The sequence below is a fragment of the Coregonus clupeaformis genome, chromosome 13 (assembly GCF_020615455.1).
Source record: "Coregonus clupeaformis isolate EN_2021a chromosome 13, ASM2061545v1, whole genome shotgun sequence".
Lineage (NCBI taxonomy): Eukaryota > Metazoa > Chordata > Actinopteri > Salmoniformes > Salmonidae > Coregonus > Coregonus clupeaformis.
This window is the reverse complement of record NC_059204.1, coordinates 40028408-40043769: the sequence shown is the minus strand read 5'-3', so window position 1 is coordinate 40043769 and position 15362 is coordinate 40028408. Positions and strand designations below refer to the sequence as shown.

The 15362-nt window shown below is 44.0% G+C and overlaps 1 protein-coding gene across 1 annotated transcript in view; it reads right to left on the bottom strand.

The window, feature by feature from the left end:
- Positions 1-10186: 10186 nt before the first annotated feature.
- LOC121579456 (Kv channel-interacting protein 1) overlaps positions 10187-15362 on the bottom strand; it is a 52488-nt gene continuing 47312 nt past the window's right edge. The window contains exons 3-9 of the mRNA XM_045224408.1: positions 12766-12890; positions 11698-11767; positions 11507-11577; positions 11270-11377; positions 11077-11181; positions 10848-10910; positions 10187-10585 (exon numbers count right to left, since the gene is read on the bottom strand). Of these exons, the coding sequence (XP_045080343.1) occupies positions 10538-10585; positions 10848-10910; positions 11077-11181; positions 11270-11377; positions 11507-11577; positions 11698-11767; positions 12766-12890 (590 nt within the window). The 3' untranslated portion in view covers positions 10187-10537. The remainder of the gene's footprint in view (positions 10586-10847; positions 10911-11076; positions 11182-11269; positions 11378-11506; positions 11578-11697; positions 11768-12765; positions 12891-15362) is intronic.

Sequence of the window (15362 nt, the reverse complement as noted above, 5' to 3'; positions counted from 1 at the left end):
AACATAGAAATACACAACCTAGAACCCCCCAACATAGAAATAGAACACATAGAATGAACACACCCTGGCTCAACATATAGAGTCCCAGAGCCAGGGTGTGACAGTACCCCCCCCTAAAGGCGCGGACTGTGACCGCGCCTCAATAAGAGCAAAACAGGGGAGGGCTGGGTGGGCATACCTCCTCGGCGGCGGTTCTGGCTCCGGCCTTGCCCACCACCCTCAATAATCCCCCATAGCGCCCCTGGTCCGGTCTGGCCCCACTGGCAGGAGCTGACCTGAACGTAGCAGGAACGGCTAGCTTCAGCTCCGTTGTGGAGCAGATGAGCGGTACCTGATTTGGCACCGATGACCCAGGCACGGGTTGTGCCGGACTGACGCACGCGCACCCCCTGGCTTGGTGCGTGAGGCCGAACGGACCGGACCGGGCTGACGATGCGCACCCCTGGCTTGGTGCGTGGAGCAGCAACGGGCCGGACCGGGCTGACGATACGCACCCCTGGCTTGGTGCGTGGAGCCGAACGGGCCTCACCGGACTGACGACTCGCACCCCTGGCTTGGTGCGTGGAGCAGCAACGGGCCGGACCGGGCTGACGATGCGCACCCCTGGCTTGGTGCGTGGAGCCGGAACGGGCTTTACAGGGCTGACGACTCGCACCCCTGGCTTGGTGCGAGTAGCAGGAACGGGCTGGACCAGGCTGACGACTCGCACCCCTGGCTTGGTGCGAGTGGCAGGAACAGGCCGGGCCGGGCTGGCGACGCGCACCGTAGACTTGGTGCGTGGAGCAGGGACAGGCCGGGCTGGGCTGGCGACGCACCCCGTAGGCTTGGTGCGTGGAGCAGGGACAGGCCGGGCTGGGCTGGCGACGCACCCCGTAGGCTTGGTGCGTGGAGCAGGGACAGGCCGGACTGGGCTGGCGACGCACACCGTAGGCTTGGTGCGTGGAGCAGGGACAGGCCGAACCGGGCTGTGGAGACGGATAGGAGACCTGGAGTGAAGAGCGGCCACAACCCGTCCCGGCTGAATGCCTACCCTCACACACTCTGTGTGAGGCATCCGCACAGGACGTACAGGGCTGTGTACCCGTACTGGCATAACAGCACGTGACACTGGAGCAGGATATCCGGGACCGCGGAGAGGCATTGGAGACCACGAGCGTTGAGCCGGCACACTCCGTCCTGGCTGCATACCCCCCTTCGCACGACACGTGCGGGGTGCTCGCACAGGACGTACAGGACTATGCCGGACCACTCGTGGCACAGTACGCCGCTCCGCATACCGCGGAACCTGCCCCGTCCCATGCTGCCTTGCCTGAGTACGGGAAGTTGGTTCCGCTCTCCATCCAGGCTCCGCCAACCTGCCTTCTGGCCCCCCTAACCCGGTGGCCTCCTCTCCAAATCGCCCTGTGGCAGCCTCCTGCTGCCCAGCCGCCCATGCCGTGTGCCCCCCCCTAAAATTTTTTTGGGGTTGCCTCTCGTCCGTCCGACGATGGCACTGCTGACGCCGCTGCTCCTCTCTCGCCAGGGCCTTAATCCTAGCCCAAGGTCCCTTGCCCCGAGCATGTCCTCCCAGGACCACGATTTGCCCACCTGGGCCATCGCCAACCTCTCCATCTCCTTACCCGGCGCTTCCTCCCATGTCCAGTCTGCCTGCTCCTGGACACGCTGCTTGGTCCTTTTATGGTGGGTTCTTCTGTCATGATCGTCAGGGAGAGAAGTAGACCAATGCGCAGCGTGATGAATGAACATGTTACTTTATTATATTAAAGCACGAACAAAAACAATAAACGACTCGTGAAGTCCACGGTGACAATGACCGAACACGGAACAAGAACCCACAAACACAAAAGGAAAACAGACAGTATAAATATGGCTCCCAATCAGAGACAACCAGCCAACAGCTGACACTCGTTGCCTCTGATTGGGAGTCACTCAGGCCAACATAGAAATACACAACCTAGAACCCCCAACATAGAAATATAACACATAGAATGAACACACCCTGGCTCAACATATAGAGTCCCAGAGCCAGGGTGTGACAGTACTGATGGTATGAGGATTTATTGGTACATTTGCATATTGTAGTAAGAATATGAGCTGTAGTAATTAATGTGTTATGGGTTAGATTAAATGTTTTTGGTGAAAATGTATTTGTGGTATAAGGTAGAATGTAGAGGAGGCATGTTAGATGGAAAGAGTGGACTATAATAAGCTGCAAGTATGTGCACTTCCTAATCTATAGGTTTTTCCTGACTGATAAGAAGACAGTGTAAAGTAGCATGCTGTGTCTCACCTAACAATGTTATGAAGACTTTCTTTCAAAAAGGTGAAGGCTTCTTTGCCAGAACTAAGAGTAGAATCTGGGCATTTTCTGCGCATTGGTGACTATGTGGCAGTAGAGGATTATTGAAGTAAGAGCTGGACAGAATCTAGGTGGAGAGGTTAGTAATAGGTGTTGCTGACTACCTCGATGGAAGGCAAAGTAGCAGAGAGAGATACCTGCATCTATTTGTCCCACTGTAGAAGGTAATCAAAATAATAGGAGGAAGATGGAACTGCCACTGTGGAGCATTGTTTTTGTTTTTGTGTTTATGTCTGTGTGTCGTTGCAGCAGTGAATTCCATATTGGTGTGATGCAAGAAGGACACACTACACAGAGAGATGTGAACAGAAATTGGGACGTATATTAGAAATAGGTATTAAGAATAATTGTTAAAACATAATAATTTGCCATATGGTAAATGTTTATATGGATTTATTGGATTAGAAATCAATATAAATATTATGTTTGTCTTCTAGTGAGGTAAATACAGATGGTGTATTGATGCATAGAAGGGATCATTTGGCCTAGAATGGTGTGAACCTAAATAAAAGTAACAAACTATGAACCGGCTGAAGATGAATATCAGAGCCGTTGAAGATGTTTCTGTAAAGCACCACTTCTACGTGCAACTGGTGTACAACAGACAATCAAAGCTATCAACGGATTTTCTCATGTTTTTATCTTGAAGGAGTGGGAAAGGAGTCCACCATTGAGTGAGAATGGAGAAAGATATGTTCAAATGCAACATTTCTAATGTTGTGGGCATAACGGTTGACAAATGGACAAGACAATGGGTTGTGGAGTTGGTGGTGATTCGAATGAGACATTGTAGTTTTGACATTGTCATGGGCAAGTCATTTTGAAATATGAAGCTGTCTGAAGAACATAATGAAGAGACGCCAGAAGATTTAAGTGCCGGAGAAATAAAGGGGTTGCTTAGATGTGTTGATAATAAAATTGGGTTTATATAAATTTGCTAATTTGGGTGTTAGGTATATATACTGCTAAATTAATAGTATTAAGAATGCATTGAGATAATGATCTGTATTTATTATCAGGATGAGGAAAGTCATAATAGAATGATGGATGTTTATACTGTATGTTAATATAAGTGTACATTCTGACAGTTGTAATGGGTGATGAAAGTTGAAGGTTTTTAATTTTGATTGATAAGGGTCAAGTGAATCAATAACAATTGTCATTTTAAATTTGGTTGAGTTAAGTAATTTGGTTGGTTATAATTTAGAAGATGACTGAGTGATTTAAGTAAATCATTAGTATGTATTAGTATAATTATTTTCAAAATGAAGGATATTGATTGTACAATTTAGAAATGTCTTATATAGACATTATGGGTTAAAACAGTGATACATTATGGTAATGTCATAGGATACACTTATATGATTTATTTTGAGTAGACATTGTTGAATCATACTGTTTGACACATGGAAGTTAATGTGAGGATTGTGAATGAAATCATGAATATGTTGATTAATTCAGTTAACATATTAACATATTAGTCACTATATACAGTGGGGAAAACAAGTACTTAGTCAGCCACCAATTGTGCAAGTTCTCCCACTTAAAAAGATGAGAGAGGCCTGTAATTTTCATCATAGGTACACGTCAAGTATGACAGACAAAATGAGAAAAAAAATCCAGTAAAATCACATTGTAGGATTTTTAATAAATTTATTTGCAAATTATGGTGGAAAATAAGTATTTGGTCAATAACAAAAGTTTCTCAATACTTTGTTATATACCCTTTGTTGGCAATGACACAGGTCAAAGGTTTTCTGTAAGTCTTCACAAGGTTTTCACACACTGTTGCTGGTATTTTGGCCCATTCCTCCATGCAGATCTCCTCTAGAGCAGTGATGTTTTGGGGCTGTCACTGGGCAACACGGACTTTCAACTCCCTCCAAAGATTTTCTATGGGGTTGAGATCTGGAGACTGGCTAGGCCACTCCAGGACCTTGAAATGCTTCTTACGAAGCCACTCCTTCGTTGCCTGGGCGGTGTGTTTGGGATCATTGTCATGCTGAAAGACCCAGCCACATTTCATCTTCAATGCCCTTGCTGATGGAAGGAGGTTTTCACTCAAAATCTCACGATACATGGCCCCATTCATTCTTTCCTTTACACGGATCAGTCGTCCTGGTCCCTTTGCAGAAAAAACAGCCCCAAAGCATGATGTTTCCACCCCCATGCTTCACAGTAGGTATGGTGTTCTTTGGATGCAACTCAGCATTCTTTGTCCTCCAAACACGACTGAGTTGAGTTTTTACCAAAAAGTTATATTTTGGTTTCATCTGACCATATGACATTCTCCCAATCCTCTTCTGGATCATCCAAATGCACTCTAGCAAACTTCAGACGGGCCTGGACATGTACTGGCTTAAGCAGGGGGACACGTCTGGCACTGCAGGATTTGAGTCCCTGGCGGCGTAGTGTGTTACTGATGGTAGGCTTTGTCTTGTATGTCTTCCATTTCCTAATAATTGCTCCCACAGTTGATTTCTTCAAACCAAGCTGCTTACCTATTGCAGATTAAGTCTTCCCAGCCAGGTGCAGGTCTACAATTTTGTTTCTGGTGTCCTTTGACAGCTCTTTGGTCTTGGCCATAGTGGAGTTTGGAGTGTGACTGTTTGAGGTTGTGGACAGGTGTCTTTTATACTGATAACAAGTTCAAACAGGTGCCATTAATACAGGTAACAAGTGGAGGACAGAGGAGCCTCTTAAAGAAGAAGTTACAGGTCTGTGAGAGACAGAAATCTTGCTTGTTTGTAGGTGACCAAATACTTATTTTCCACCATAATTTGCAAATAAATTCATTAAAAATCCTACAATGTGATTTTCTGGATTTTTTTCCCTCAATTTGTCTGTCATAGTTGACGTGTACCTATGATGAAAATTACAGGCCTCTCTCATCTTTTTTAAGTGGGAGAACTTGCACAATTGGTGGCTGACTAAATACTTTTTTCCCCCACTGTACAATTGAAGTATTGGGTGATATTGATATGGATGTTTAGAGTGGTAAATATCTATGTTGCTAGGCAAATACTTAATTGGTTCCTATCATGGGGTTATGCTATTTTCATATGATCTGATTATGGTTGAATTCTTAAAGCAGGAATAGTTTAGGGATGTACTGATTTAGCAGGGAGTGAAAATAGAGTGTTATAATGTGTATGTCTTCTCAGGTATATTAGGAGAACAAAGTATGAGTTGAACATCTTTTATCTTTCATCTTTCATCTTGTATCTTTTAACAGTCTTGGATTTTTAAGCAATTGGGTCTGAGATGTCACTCATTAGAATATATAAGTGATAATCACATCACATTGTATGCTATTAAAGTAGATAAAGAGGGAATGTATGTGATTACATAGGGGATACATGTTGGACATTAAGATTAGGAAGGTTTTGGGAATTTAACTAAATATATGGGAAATATTTGAGACTTGCAGGAAAGCATTAAGAGTAATAATTCTTAATATATATCATGTCATTACAGTTTAGAGTCCATTGATAATGTTGATTGAGGAATGGGGAATGTTAAGTTGGAAATGTATAACGTGGATTTTAAAGTTTAAAGGATTGAAGATGTGGAAAAAAGACTATCTCAGTAGATCAGATAGCGCCCCAAGTGACCAGAGAAAAGCTTGGGGTTCCTCTGTATGAAAATGGATGAAGACTGAAGTTATTTTTATTTTGATATATTCATTTGAGTATATTGTCATGTCCATATAACTTATGAAGTGTCATGGATCTTTGTTTTTGTATGGATGATGTCATTATGTTAAGAATTTCTATGGATGTTTTTCTTGGTAGCAGGTCTAAGATGATGAGTCAGTTATCTAGCATAGTTTAGGGTCTAGTCATATATACCGTATTGGTCCGAATATAAGACGACCCTGATTATAAGACGACCCCCCGTTTTTCAACACAAACATTTAGAAAAACAGATTTGCAGACTAGATTTGCCGAACAAAGAACTTCATTTTATTTTAAAATAACAATATTAAAAACACAGTGAATTAAACACAAAGGCAAACTATGTACAGTATGATTCAAAATTAATATCAAGCAATAATAAAGCAACATTTTTAAATAACAGAGAAAATACAGGCCACACATTTAACTAAACTTAACAAAAATTCGCCAAACTTCTCCTCCGATGTCTCTCTATCCCTCACACACGTCCTCTGCCCGCTGTGTTACGCTCTCGCTGTCATCGCTCCCCAGCTGCTCCGCTTCCACCGGCTCCTCCCAAAGCACGTCGTCCTCGCTGCCGTCCAATGCATTTGAGATGCAACATTTTTTAAAGCCATCGATGATGCTCTGTGAGGGAATAGCATCCCATGCATGCAGGATCCATTCACACAGTAGACGGACTGACGGCTTCTGTATTTTCCCGGTCGGTGTGAGTGCGTGGTTTGCCAGACAGGAGCCACTCTGTGTATTTTTTCGCAGGTTATCCTTGAAAGGCTTGTTCACAACTACGTCCAACACCTGTAGCTGGCTTGTCATTCCCCCTGGTATGATCACAAGATCCCCGTTCATTGCTCGCACCTGACTTTTCACGGGCTCAGTCAGATGTCCGCGTGAACGCATCCAGAACGAGCATGTTCCTCCTCTTCCTCAGTCCCCCGTAGCGTGCGCCCCACACAACCTTTAGCCAGTCCACTACAAGCCCCGACTCCATCCAGCCCTTCTCCTGGCGCGCACAATAATGCCAGCTGGCATTGGGTCCTTTGGCACAGTCTTACGCTTAAGAATGACATACGGGGGAGTTTGCTGCCACCAGCTGGAGACATGTCAACATGACAGTGACGCGGCTCTTCTCGCTGCCGTTGATTTCACCAACACAGACTTTTCTCCCTTTCTATTGACAGTCACCGATGTTGGCATGTCGAAATAAACGGGTGTCTGATCAGCATTGCCGATCTGATCCAGCGGGTAGGAGTGCTTCTTCCTCAGGTTGATAACAAAGCGCTGAAACGAAAGCAGCTTCTCTCCGAAGTCTGACGGCAGGCGTTGGGCCAAACTTCGTTCTCCGTCTAAGTGACAGTCCATTACGCCGCATCATCCCTACGACACCAGCCGAGGCTGGCTTTAAATCCAGTGATGTTGAGCTCTCTGGCGATTTCCAGGGCCTTAACCTGGATGACAGCTCTGGTAATGGGCATTCCCTCACTTCTTTTTCCCTGACATATTCAAAAACCCTCCGGTCAACCTCAATGAAACGACCACTTTGAGGACCACGGAAGGATTTTCGCTGACTGTTAGCATCTTTTAGACGTTGTTTTTCTGCTCGCCATCTTCTTACATTACACTCAGTGACCCCGAATGTCTTGGCAGCTTGGCAGTTGTTAGATGACTCTGCCTTATTGACAACCATTATTTTGAAATTGGCATCATAGCTCCTCCGCTGTTGTTTATTGACCTGGCCCACTTTTGAGCCACTTGTCTCTAAATGGTCAGCCTGTCTTTCCATCTTTAAACACCGTAACGGGCTGGTTGTTAGGACGCCTCTTCCCTCCGTCCGGGAACGAATTTTTGGCGCCATCTGTGCCCGCGAATGTGTATTGACATTTAAAGGGAGCGCCCGAAGAAGAGAAACTGCGCTCTGAATACTAGACCCCGAATATAAGACGACCCGACTTTTTTGGACCTATTTCGAGGGGAAAAAAGGCCGTCTTATATTCGGACCAATACGGGTACTACTGATTGGAGAATATTGTATTTTATATGAATTGTTGGGGGTTTAGTAATGTTACTTACCACAAAAGAAGAAAAAAAAAGTGGATTGATATAAGGTTTTTATAGTGTTACGATGTCATGTCATAGTATTGTGTGGACCAGGGGAGAGTTAGTGGATAAGTGGCTTGGTGCCACAGAGTCTGCATTCCTTATGTCAAAGGAGATTACTGAGGTTGATCTTAGAATAATTGATGGACAGGATATAGTGACAGGGGTAAAGGGTAATAACATCAAGAGAAGGGAGTGCCCATGATGGGTACCAGATGGTCGTGAAGAAACGTGTAGCAGAGAGTATATAAGCGAGAGTATTTCATTCTAAGTCAGTTCGGAATGGTAATGTCTGTTGTCATATATAACCATGGTACCATATTAAATATATTATATGAACTCCCCATCAAAAGTGTCTAAGTATCATTACATTCTTAATCACTTGATACCCTAGAAACTCATCATAACACCCTTACAGGGCACTCCTGGAACTCAGGAAGGTAGTTCCAACCACATCGTCTTTCTGGAATGCGGGAAGATTTTCTTTGGTCTAGTCCAATCATCACAGCTTTTTACTGAAAGAGACGTATTTATTAATATGTGCTGTACGATCATTGATTATCTTCATATTTTCTTTGATTCAGAGATCCCCTTTCTCTCCCTCTCTCTCACACACACACACACACACACACACACACACACACACACACACACACAACACAACATATTCTCAAAAACATTTTATTGATAGCATTTGCACTGTACAGCAGAACATGAAAGCCATCTTGCACACTTAGGAGGAACTGACAAAGTTAACACAAATTAGTAATTCCTTGAATAAAAATAATAATTGCTTCACATTAGAAGAGTGGTGGCTTTGTTCTGTGATGCGTTTGGGGTTTTAGCTAACTACTGTGTCTGTGTCTCTCCTTACCTTTGTTTTACTGACACATTCCCTCTCTCCATAATAATACTTAGTTCACATTTCTGTATTCCTCAGTGGGTTTAGACACACATATACTGTAAATGCACACTTCAACAGAAAAGCCACAATGCCAATGACCAACACCATTCACATTGCATTACGCAGATGGTAATTTCCCATCATTAGTTAGATCCAACCAACATACAAGATTATGTATCATCATAGTCATAAACCAAGTCTATTGGGTGTATTTGTAAGCACACATTATAACAGGCATCAGTCAGGGACAGACAGACAACTACAGGAATAGACAGGAGAGCGACAGCAAAGCCAACACAGAGATACGGTGGTCACCACGACAACAGTAAAACAGACACAACATATGACATTTAAAACAAACAAATAATACATTAGGACAACCTCGTATTTTCCAGCATAAACACATGAATAAATAAGTAGATATGTAGATCATATCAGTCCATAAATCATTCACTGGATGCATGAGTTGAGTACAGAGGTTAAGAGGTTATTAAAGGTCCATGTCCTGGTCAAGCAAATGGTTGGTCAGGTGCATAGAGTAGAATCATGATTCTATTTCTATGGTAGGGAGGGAGGGATCCCTCTGGCTCAAGCATGCATCTATTTTGGCAAAAATAACAAAGTCAAAAGAACCCAAAGTAGCCCAGTGTAGGTTCCGGAGGTAGGGGGCCAGAGTTTCCACATAATAAGTGGGAGCAGCGTATAGGTTTGAGTTTTCTCAGCTGTTTCACACTTCAGTCTGTGTTGTATGATCATCTGATTTACAAACCTTCATGTCACATGTCACATAAAAAGGCAGAAAGCATTATCCAGGTAATTAATCTGCATGCTCCCGGGCTCAGCAATATGACAAGTATGTCCAGGGGTCTCTCAGGAAGCCAGGTCGTTCAAGATTGACGTCGAAATTCGACGTCTATCCATGTCCTGAGGACGTTGGGTAATGCCTTCAAAACTGGACACTAGGGGCAATAGTAAGTGCTATTACCATCAAGTAGGCTTGGGTAATCCTGTGACTCTGGATCAGAAGGTTACGTGTTTGATCCCAGTCGTGGATATTAGTTTTACATTTTTAATTTGAACCCTAACCCAAACCTTAACCCTTACCTTAACCATTCGGAATGAGCGCCTAAACTTAACCCTTAACTTTGAAATGTGATGTTTGGAGCAACTTCGAAATTTGACATTTGGAGAACGTAGATGAATGTCTAATTCTGCAGTGAGACTGCTGCTTGTCGCTCTCAGCTGGTCATTTGGGCGGTTCTGGCTTCATTTGATCCACACAAAAGCAGGTAGCCAGGCAGAGACATTATTTGGCAAACACATGAATGCTGACAAGTTAGATGAGAGGATGAGAGAGAGACATACATACACATTCATCCACTCTGACAGACACACACAGATAAACAAACATGCGTGTGCAGACGCACACACTGAAACACAGACAGAATTCTCTCTAATTTTCTCATTTTTTCTCTCTCCTTCCTTCCATCAGCTCCTTTTTTACATCACATTTTCAAAGAGCTGCATGGATCTCATCATCATTTCATCCTGAGGGGAGAAGAGGAGAAAGATGGTGACAGAATGTTGCAACTAATTTGTTTCACCACAAGATGTCACCATTTCACCACAATATGTCACCATTTCACCACAAGATGTCACCACTTCACACCAAGCCAGACAGAGGGCTCCCTAATGTAAGCCATAGGGGGCAATGATGGAACTCAAAGCCTATCATAAAATAAGGATAGCATCTTACATAGACACCAACAGCAATATCGAATGTATAAACATATGCCTGTACTATACACACCTCCTGGCATGCGACAATGAACTCCTCTAAAGTCACAACTCCATCTTTGTTTTTATCCATTTTCTGTGGGGAGGGAAGAAGTGAGAGAAATTTAAAATATTTTTTCAGTAAGTATGAAATTGTTATTATGTGGTCTAAACTGTTGTGCACTCCTTAGGGTTTCATAACCTCCTACAGTAAGCATCTGTTTTGGTATTAGATTGTACTGTATGATGTTGGGTAAAGTCACCTGGAAAAAAGCATCCACATGCTGTTTAGGGACATCTCCCTTGAGTGCAGGGTAGGTATATTTCCCCATCATGTCGTAAATGGCCCTCACAATCTCAGTCATCTCCTGTAAAACAGAAATACAAACACTGTATTAATAAGTACAGCATATGTCAATATTTCAATATAACTGACATGTAAATGAACACACAGACCTCTCTGTTAATGTAGCCATCATTGTTGATGTCGTACAGATGAAAAGTCCACTCCAGCTTCTCTCTCAGAGTGCCCCGCAGCAGCGTAGACAGTCCCATTACAAACTCCTGAGTGAGTCACCACATAGGGAGAGAGATTAAAGAGAAAATACTAAGTAATAACACTAGTACAAATAAGATAAACACATTTTAATTTAAAGCATTCACTGAGTGATAGTGGTGGTGTGTGGTTTGTACTTCAAACTTGATGGATCCATTGCTTGTCGTGTCAAACGCATTGAAGAGATAATGCGCGTAAGTGCTGGCATCTGCAACACAACCAGATACAGGCATGAGATCTTTTTTTTATCCCATAGTGCTTGAAAATGAGTCGCAAACGAGAAAGGGCATGTTATGTATCTAAATGAGAGGTGTCTGGTTTACTGTACCTCCATGGGGGAAGAACTGGGCGTAGATGTGTTTAAATGTTTCTTCATTCACCACTCCACTCGGGCACTCCTGTGGAAACCATGTGAAAACATTACTTAAAGCAACAAAATAATGCAGCTTCTTCTGGTTAGCAGCCAGATCAACCAATCATTTACACTCGAATGGCACCACCCTTGGTTACAGAGTTAACATGTCAATCAAATCTAACAGCTAATTAACTAGCAATTAACTAGCAATTTGCATAGAACTTGTATGTGGGGGGGGGGTGTCAATGTGTAGGTGGGTATCTTAGCATGTTCATGTGTAGAGAATATATGTTTACATATATTCATATATTTTCCTGTTGGGTGTATATGGATAATGCAGCATGTAATTGTTGTTATGGTGTATGACAGGCTTAGTTCCTCTAGCTGCAGGCCTGTACAATCTGATTAGCAGCATATGAAGTAATGAAGGCACGAGGCTGAAAACATTTACATAACTGAGTCAGAGATGAGAGAGAAGAGAGCTTTGACATTAACACTTGTAAAGAAGAGAGGCAACATAAGCAGGAATGTATACTTAAGAGTGGCAGGGAGAGAGATAGCGGAGTAAAGACAGGGAGAGAGAGAGCGGGGTAAAGACAGGGAGAGAGATAGCGGGGTAAAGACAGGGAGAGAGATAGCGGGGTAAAGACAGGGAGAGAGATAGCGGGGTAAAGACAGGGAGAGAGATAGCGGAGTAAAGACAGGGAGAGAGATAGCGGGGTAAAGACAGGGAGAGAGATAGCGGGGTAAAGACAGGGAGAGAGATAGCGGAGTAAAGACAGGGAGAGAGATAGTGGAGTAAAGACAGGGAGAGAGAGAGCAGAGTAAAGACAGAGAGAGAGATAGCAGAGTAAAGACAGGGAGAGAGATAGCGGCATGAAGACAGGGGGAGAGATAGCGGAGTGAAGACAGGGAGAGAGAGAGCGGGGTAAAGACAGGGAGAGAGAGAGCAGAGTAAAGACAGGGAGAGAGATAGAGGAGCAAAGAAGATGAAGATAGACAGACAGTGGAAGGGAGGAGGAGGGAGGTGGTTGTGCATACATTCTTGAAGCCTCGGTAGAGGATCTGTAGCTCTCTCTTGGTGAAGTTGGTCTGGGCTTCCAACTGCTCCAGACCCTCTGGCCTGTGACACACCATGGTCATCTCCAACTCATCATCAATCTTGTCTAGAGAGAGAGAGGGCGGGAGGGAATGAGTGAGTATGTGAGGGAGGGAGGGAATTAGTGGGTATGTGAGGGAGGGAGGAAGATAGAGATTAATTGTGTGTTTATGTAAATAAATAACAGGAGACTAGCGCAAAATATCACAGATACATCATCGTTTAAACATCACAGACCTCACAGTTTCTTTCACAGTACATCCTATCAAAGTTGCCATAAAGAATAAGCTTTAAAGCTACCCCATATCGCTACTAGTCTTTGTATCGGTGGTGAGAGAGTCAGACAGCGAAACATATGAAAAATTGAGAGAAGCCTACAGAATAATTCTAGAGAAGATTATGAGAGCAGAGAGAGAGGTGTAATGGAGGCATGGCAAGAGGAGTTCAATATGAGAGGAGGAAAAGGGGAGGATGATGTTGGGAGAGGAAGAATACGGGAAAGAAGCAGGGGAGAAGGTTTTCAGAAGAGAGGAGACTGTATGGAGGAAGAGGAGGGAGGAGGGATTAGAGGTATGACATTGGTCTCCCCATCATGGACTTGGGGAACTTTACTGATGGTAACTTTGTGTTTTGGGTACCAGTGAGAGATGGATGTTGGATTAATGATGTGATGAGCTGGCATCCTCTCAGGAGGGGGCGGGGGAGGGACAGCCTCTGGCCCACTGGAGGAGACTAGGAAACATACACAGATGTGCTCCTCTCAGAACTAACACACCCACAAGTACACATCGCTATTTCGAAACACAGACTCTTGCATGTCAGGAATGGAGTCGATCATCACCCAATCACACATGCAAGCAGACACACACACACACACACACACACTTTGGGCTGGATGTGTCAATGTGTAGTTCATACATGCATAATCTATGAGCAGAATTACTGTTTTACCTCAATTAGCCACGAAATCCCTAGTTTTAAAGCAACTGTTTTTCTGGAAGCTATGCTGCCCCATTTCCCCTACATTTCCCCCCACCTGTGCCAGCCCCTAGTAATTCAGGTTCTAGCCAATGAGCTTCAGCCACTTGCCAATTGAGTGACAGCTAGCAAGATGCACACACAGTAGAGCGAGAGAGAGCGAGAGTAATGACGTGGTGCACATATCTGCACATATGTGACGTAGTACGCAATTTTCGGGGACCACTTTTGGCTCTTGAGCGCTACTTTCAGAACTACTGCCTAAAAAGTATACAAAAGTACCTAAGAATCTCTTGAAGAGAAGGAAACTGCACACACAAACACACACACACACATACTAGGGCTGAATGGCGGGAACCCGGTTACCGAGATTTACCGGGATTTACCGCCCAAAACCACTCCCTTTTTCCGGATAAATAACTGCTAGAAACTGGTAAATTATAATAAATTCTGTATATGAACAGCATGGCGTGAAATGGAACTGTTAAATTATATGTGATGTATAAATCTGGCTTCTCTATGGCCTCTGCATGATGAATCATCAACGCTCAGGGTGGGGATAGACAGCCCATCTCAGTATGGAGCGCAGTTCACAATGTATGTAGACCCATCAACTATCTCATCATGGTAACTTACTTTCTTGTAACAGGTAGGCCTACATTTGCTGCAGCATAGTCTACAGTGAGGGAAAAAAGTGTTTGATCCCCTGCTGATTTTGTATGTTTGCCCACTGACAAAGACATGATCAGTCTATAATTTTAATGGTAGGTTTATTTGAACAGTGAGAGACAGAATAACAACAACAAAAATCCAGAAAAACGCATGTCAAAAATGTTATAAATTGATTTGCATTTTAATGAGGGAAATAAGTATTTGACCCCCCCTGCAAAACATGACTTAGGACTTGGTGGCAAAACCCTTGTTGGCAATCACAGAGGTCTGACGTTTCTTGTAGTTGGCCACCAGGTTTGCACACATCTCAGGAGGGATTTTGTTCCACTCCTCTTTGCAGATCTTCTCCAAGTCATTAAGGTTTCGAGGCTGACGTTTGGCAACTCAAACCTTCAGCTCCCTCCACAGATTTTTTATGGGATTAAGGTCTGGAGACTGGCTAGGCCACTCCAGGACCTTAATGTGCTTCTTCTTGAGCCACTCCTTTGTTGCCTTGGCCGTGTGTTTTGGGTCATTGTCATGCTGGAATACCCATCCACAACCCATTTTCAATGCCCTGGCTGAGGGAAGGAGGTTCTCACCCAAGATTTGACGGTACATGGCCCCGTCCATCGTCCCTTTGATGCGGTGAAGTTATCCTGTCCCCTTAGCAGAAAAACACCCCCAAAGCATAATGTTTCCACCTCCATGTTTGACGGTGGGGATGGTGTTCTTTCGGTCATAGGCAGCATTCCTCCTCCTCCAAACACGGCGAGTTGAGTTGATGCCAAAGTGCTCCATCTTTGTCTCATCTGACCACAACACTTTCACCCAGTTCTCCTCTGAATCATTCAGATGTTCATTGGCAAACTTCAGACGGCCCTGTATATGTGCTTTCTTGAGCAGGGGG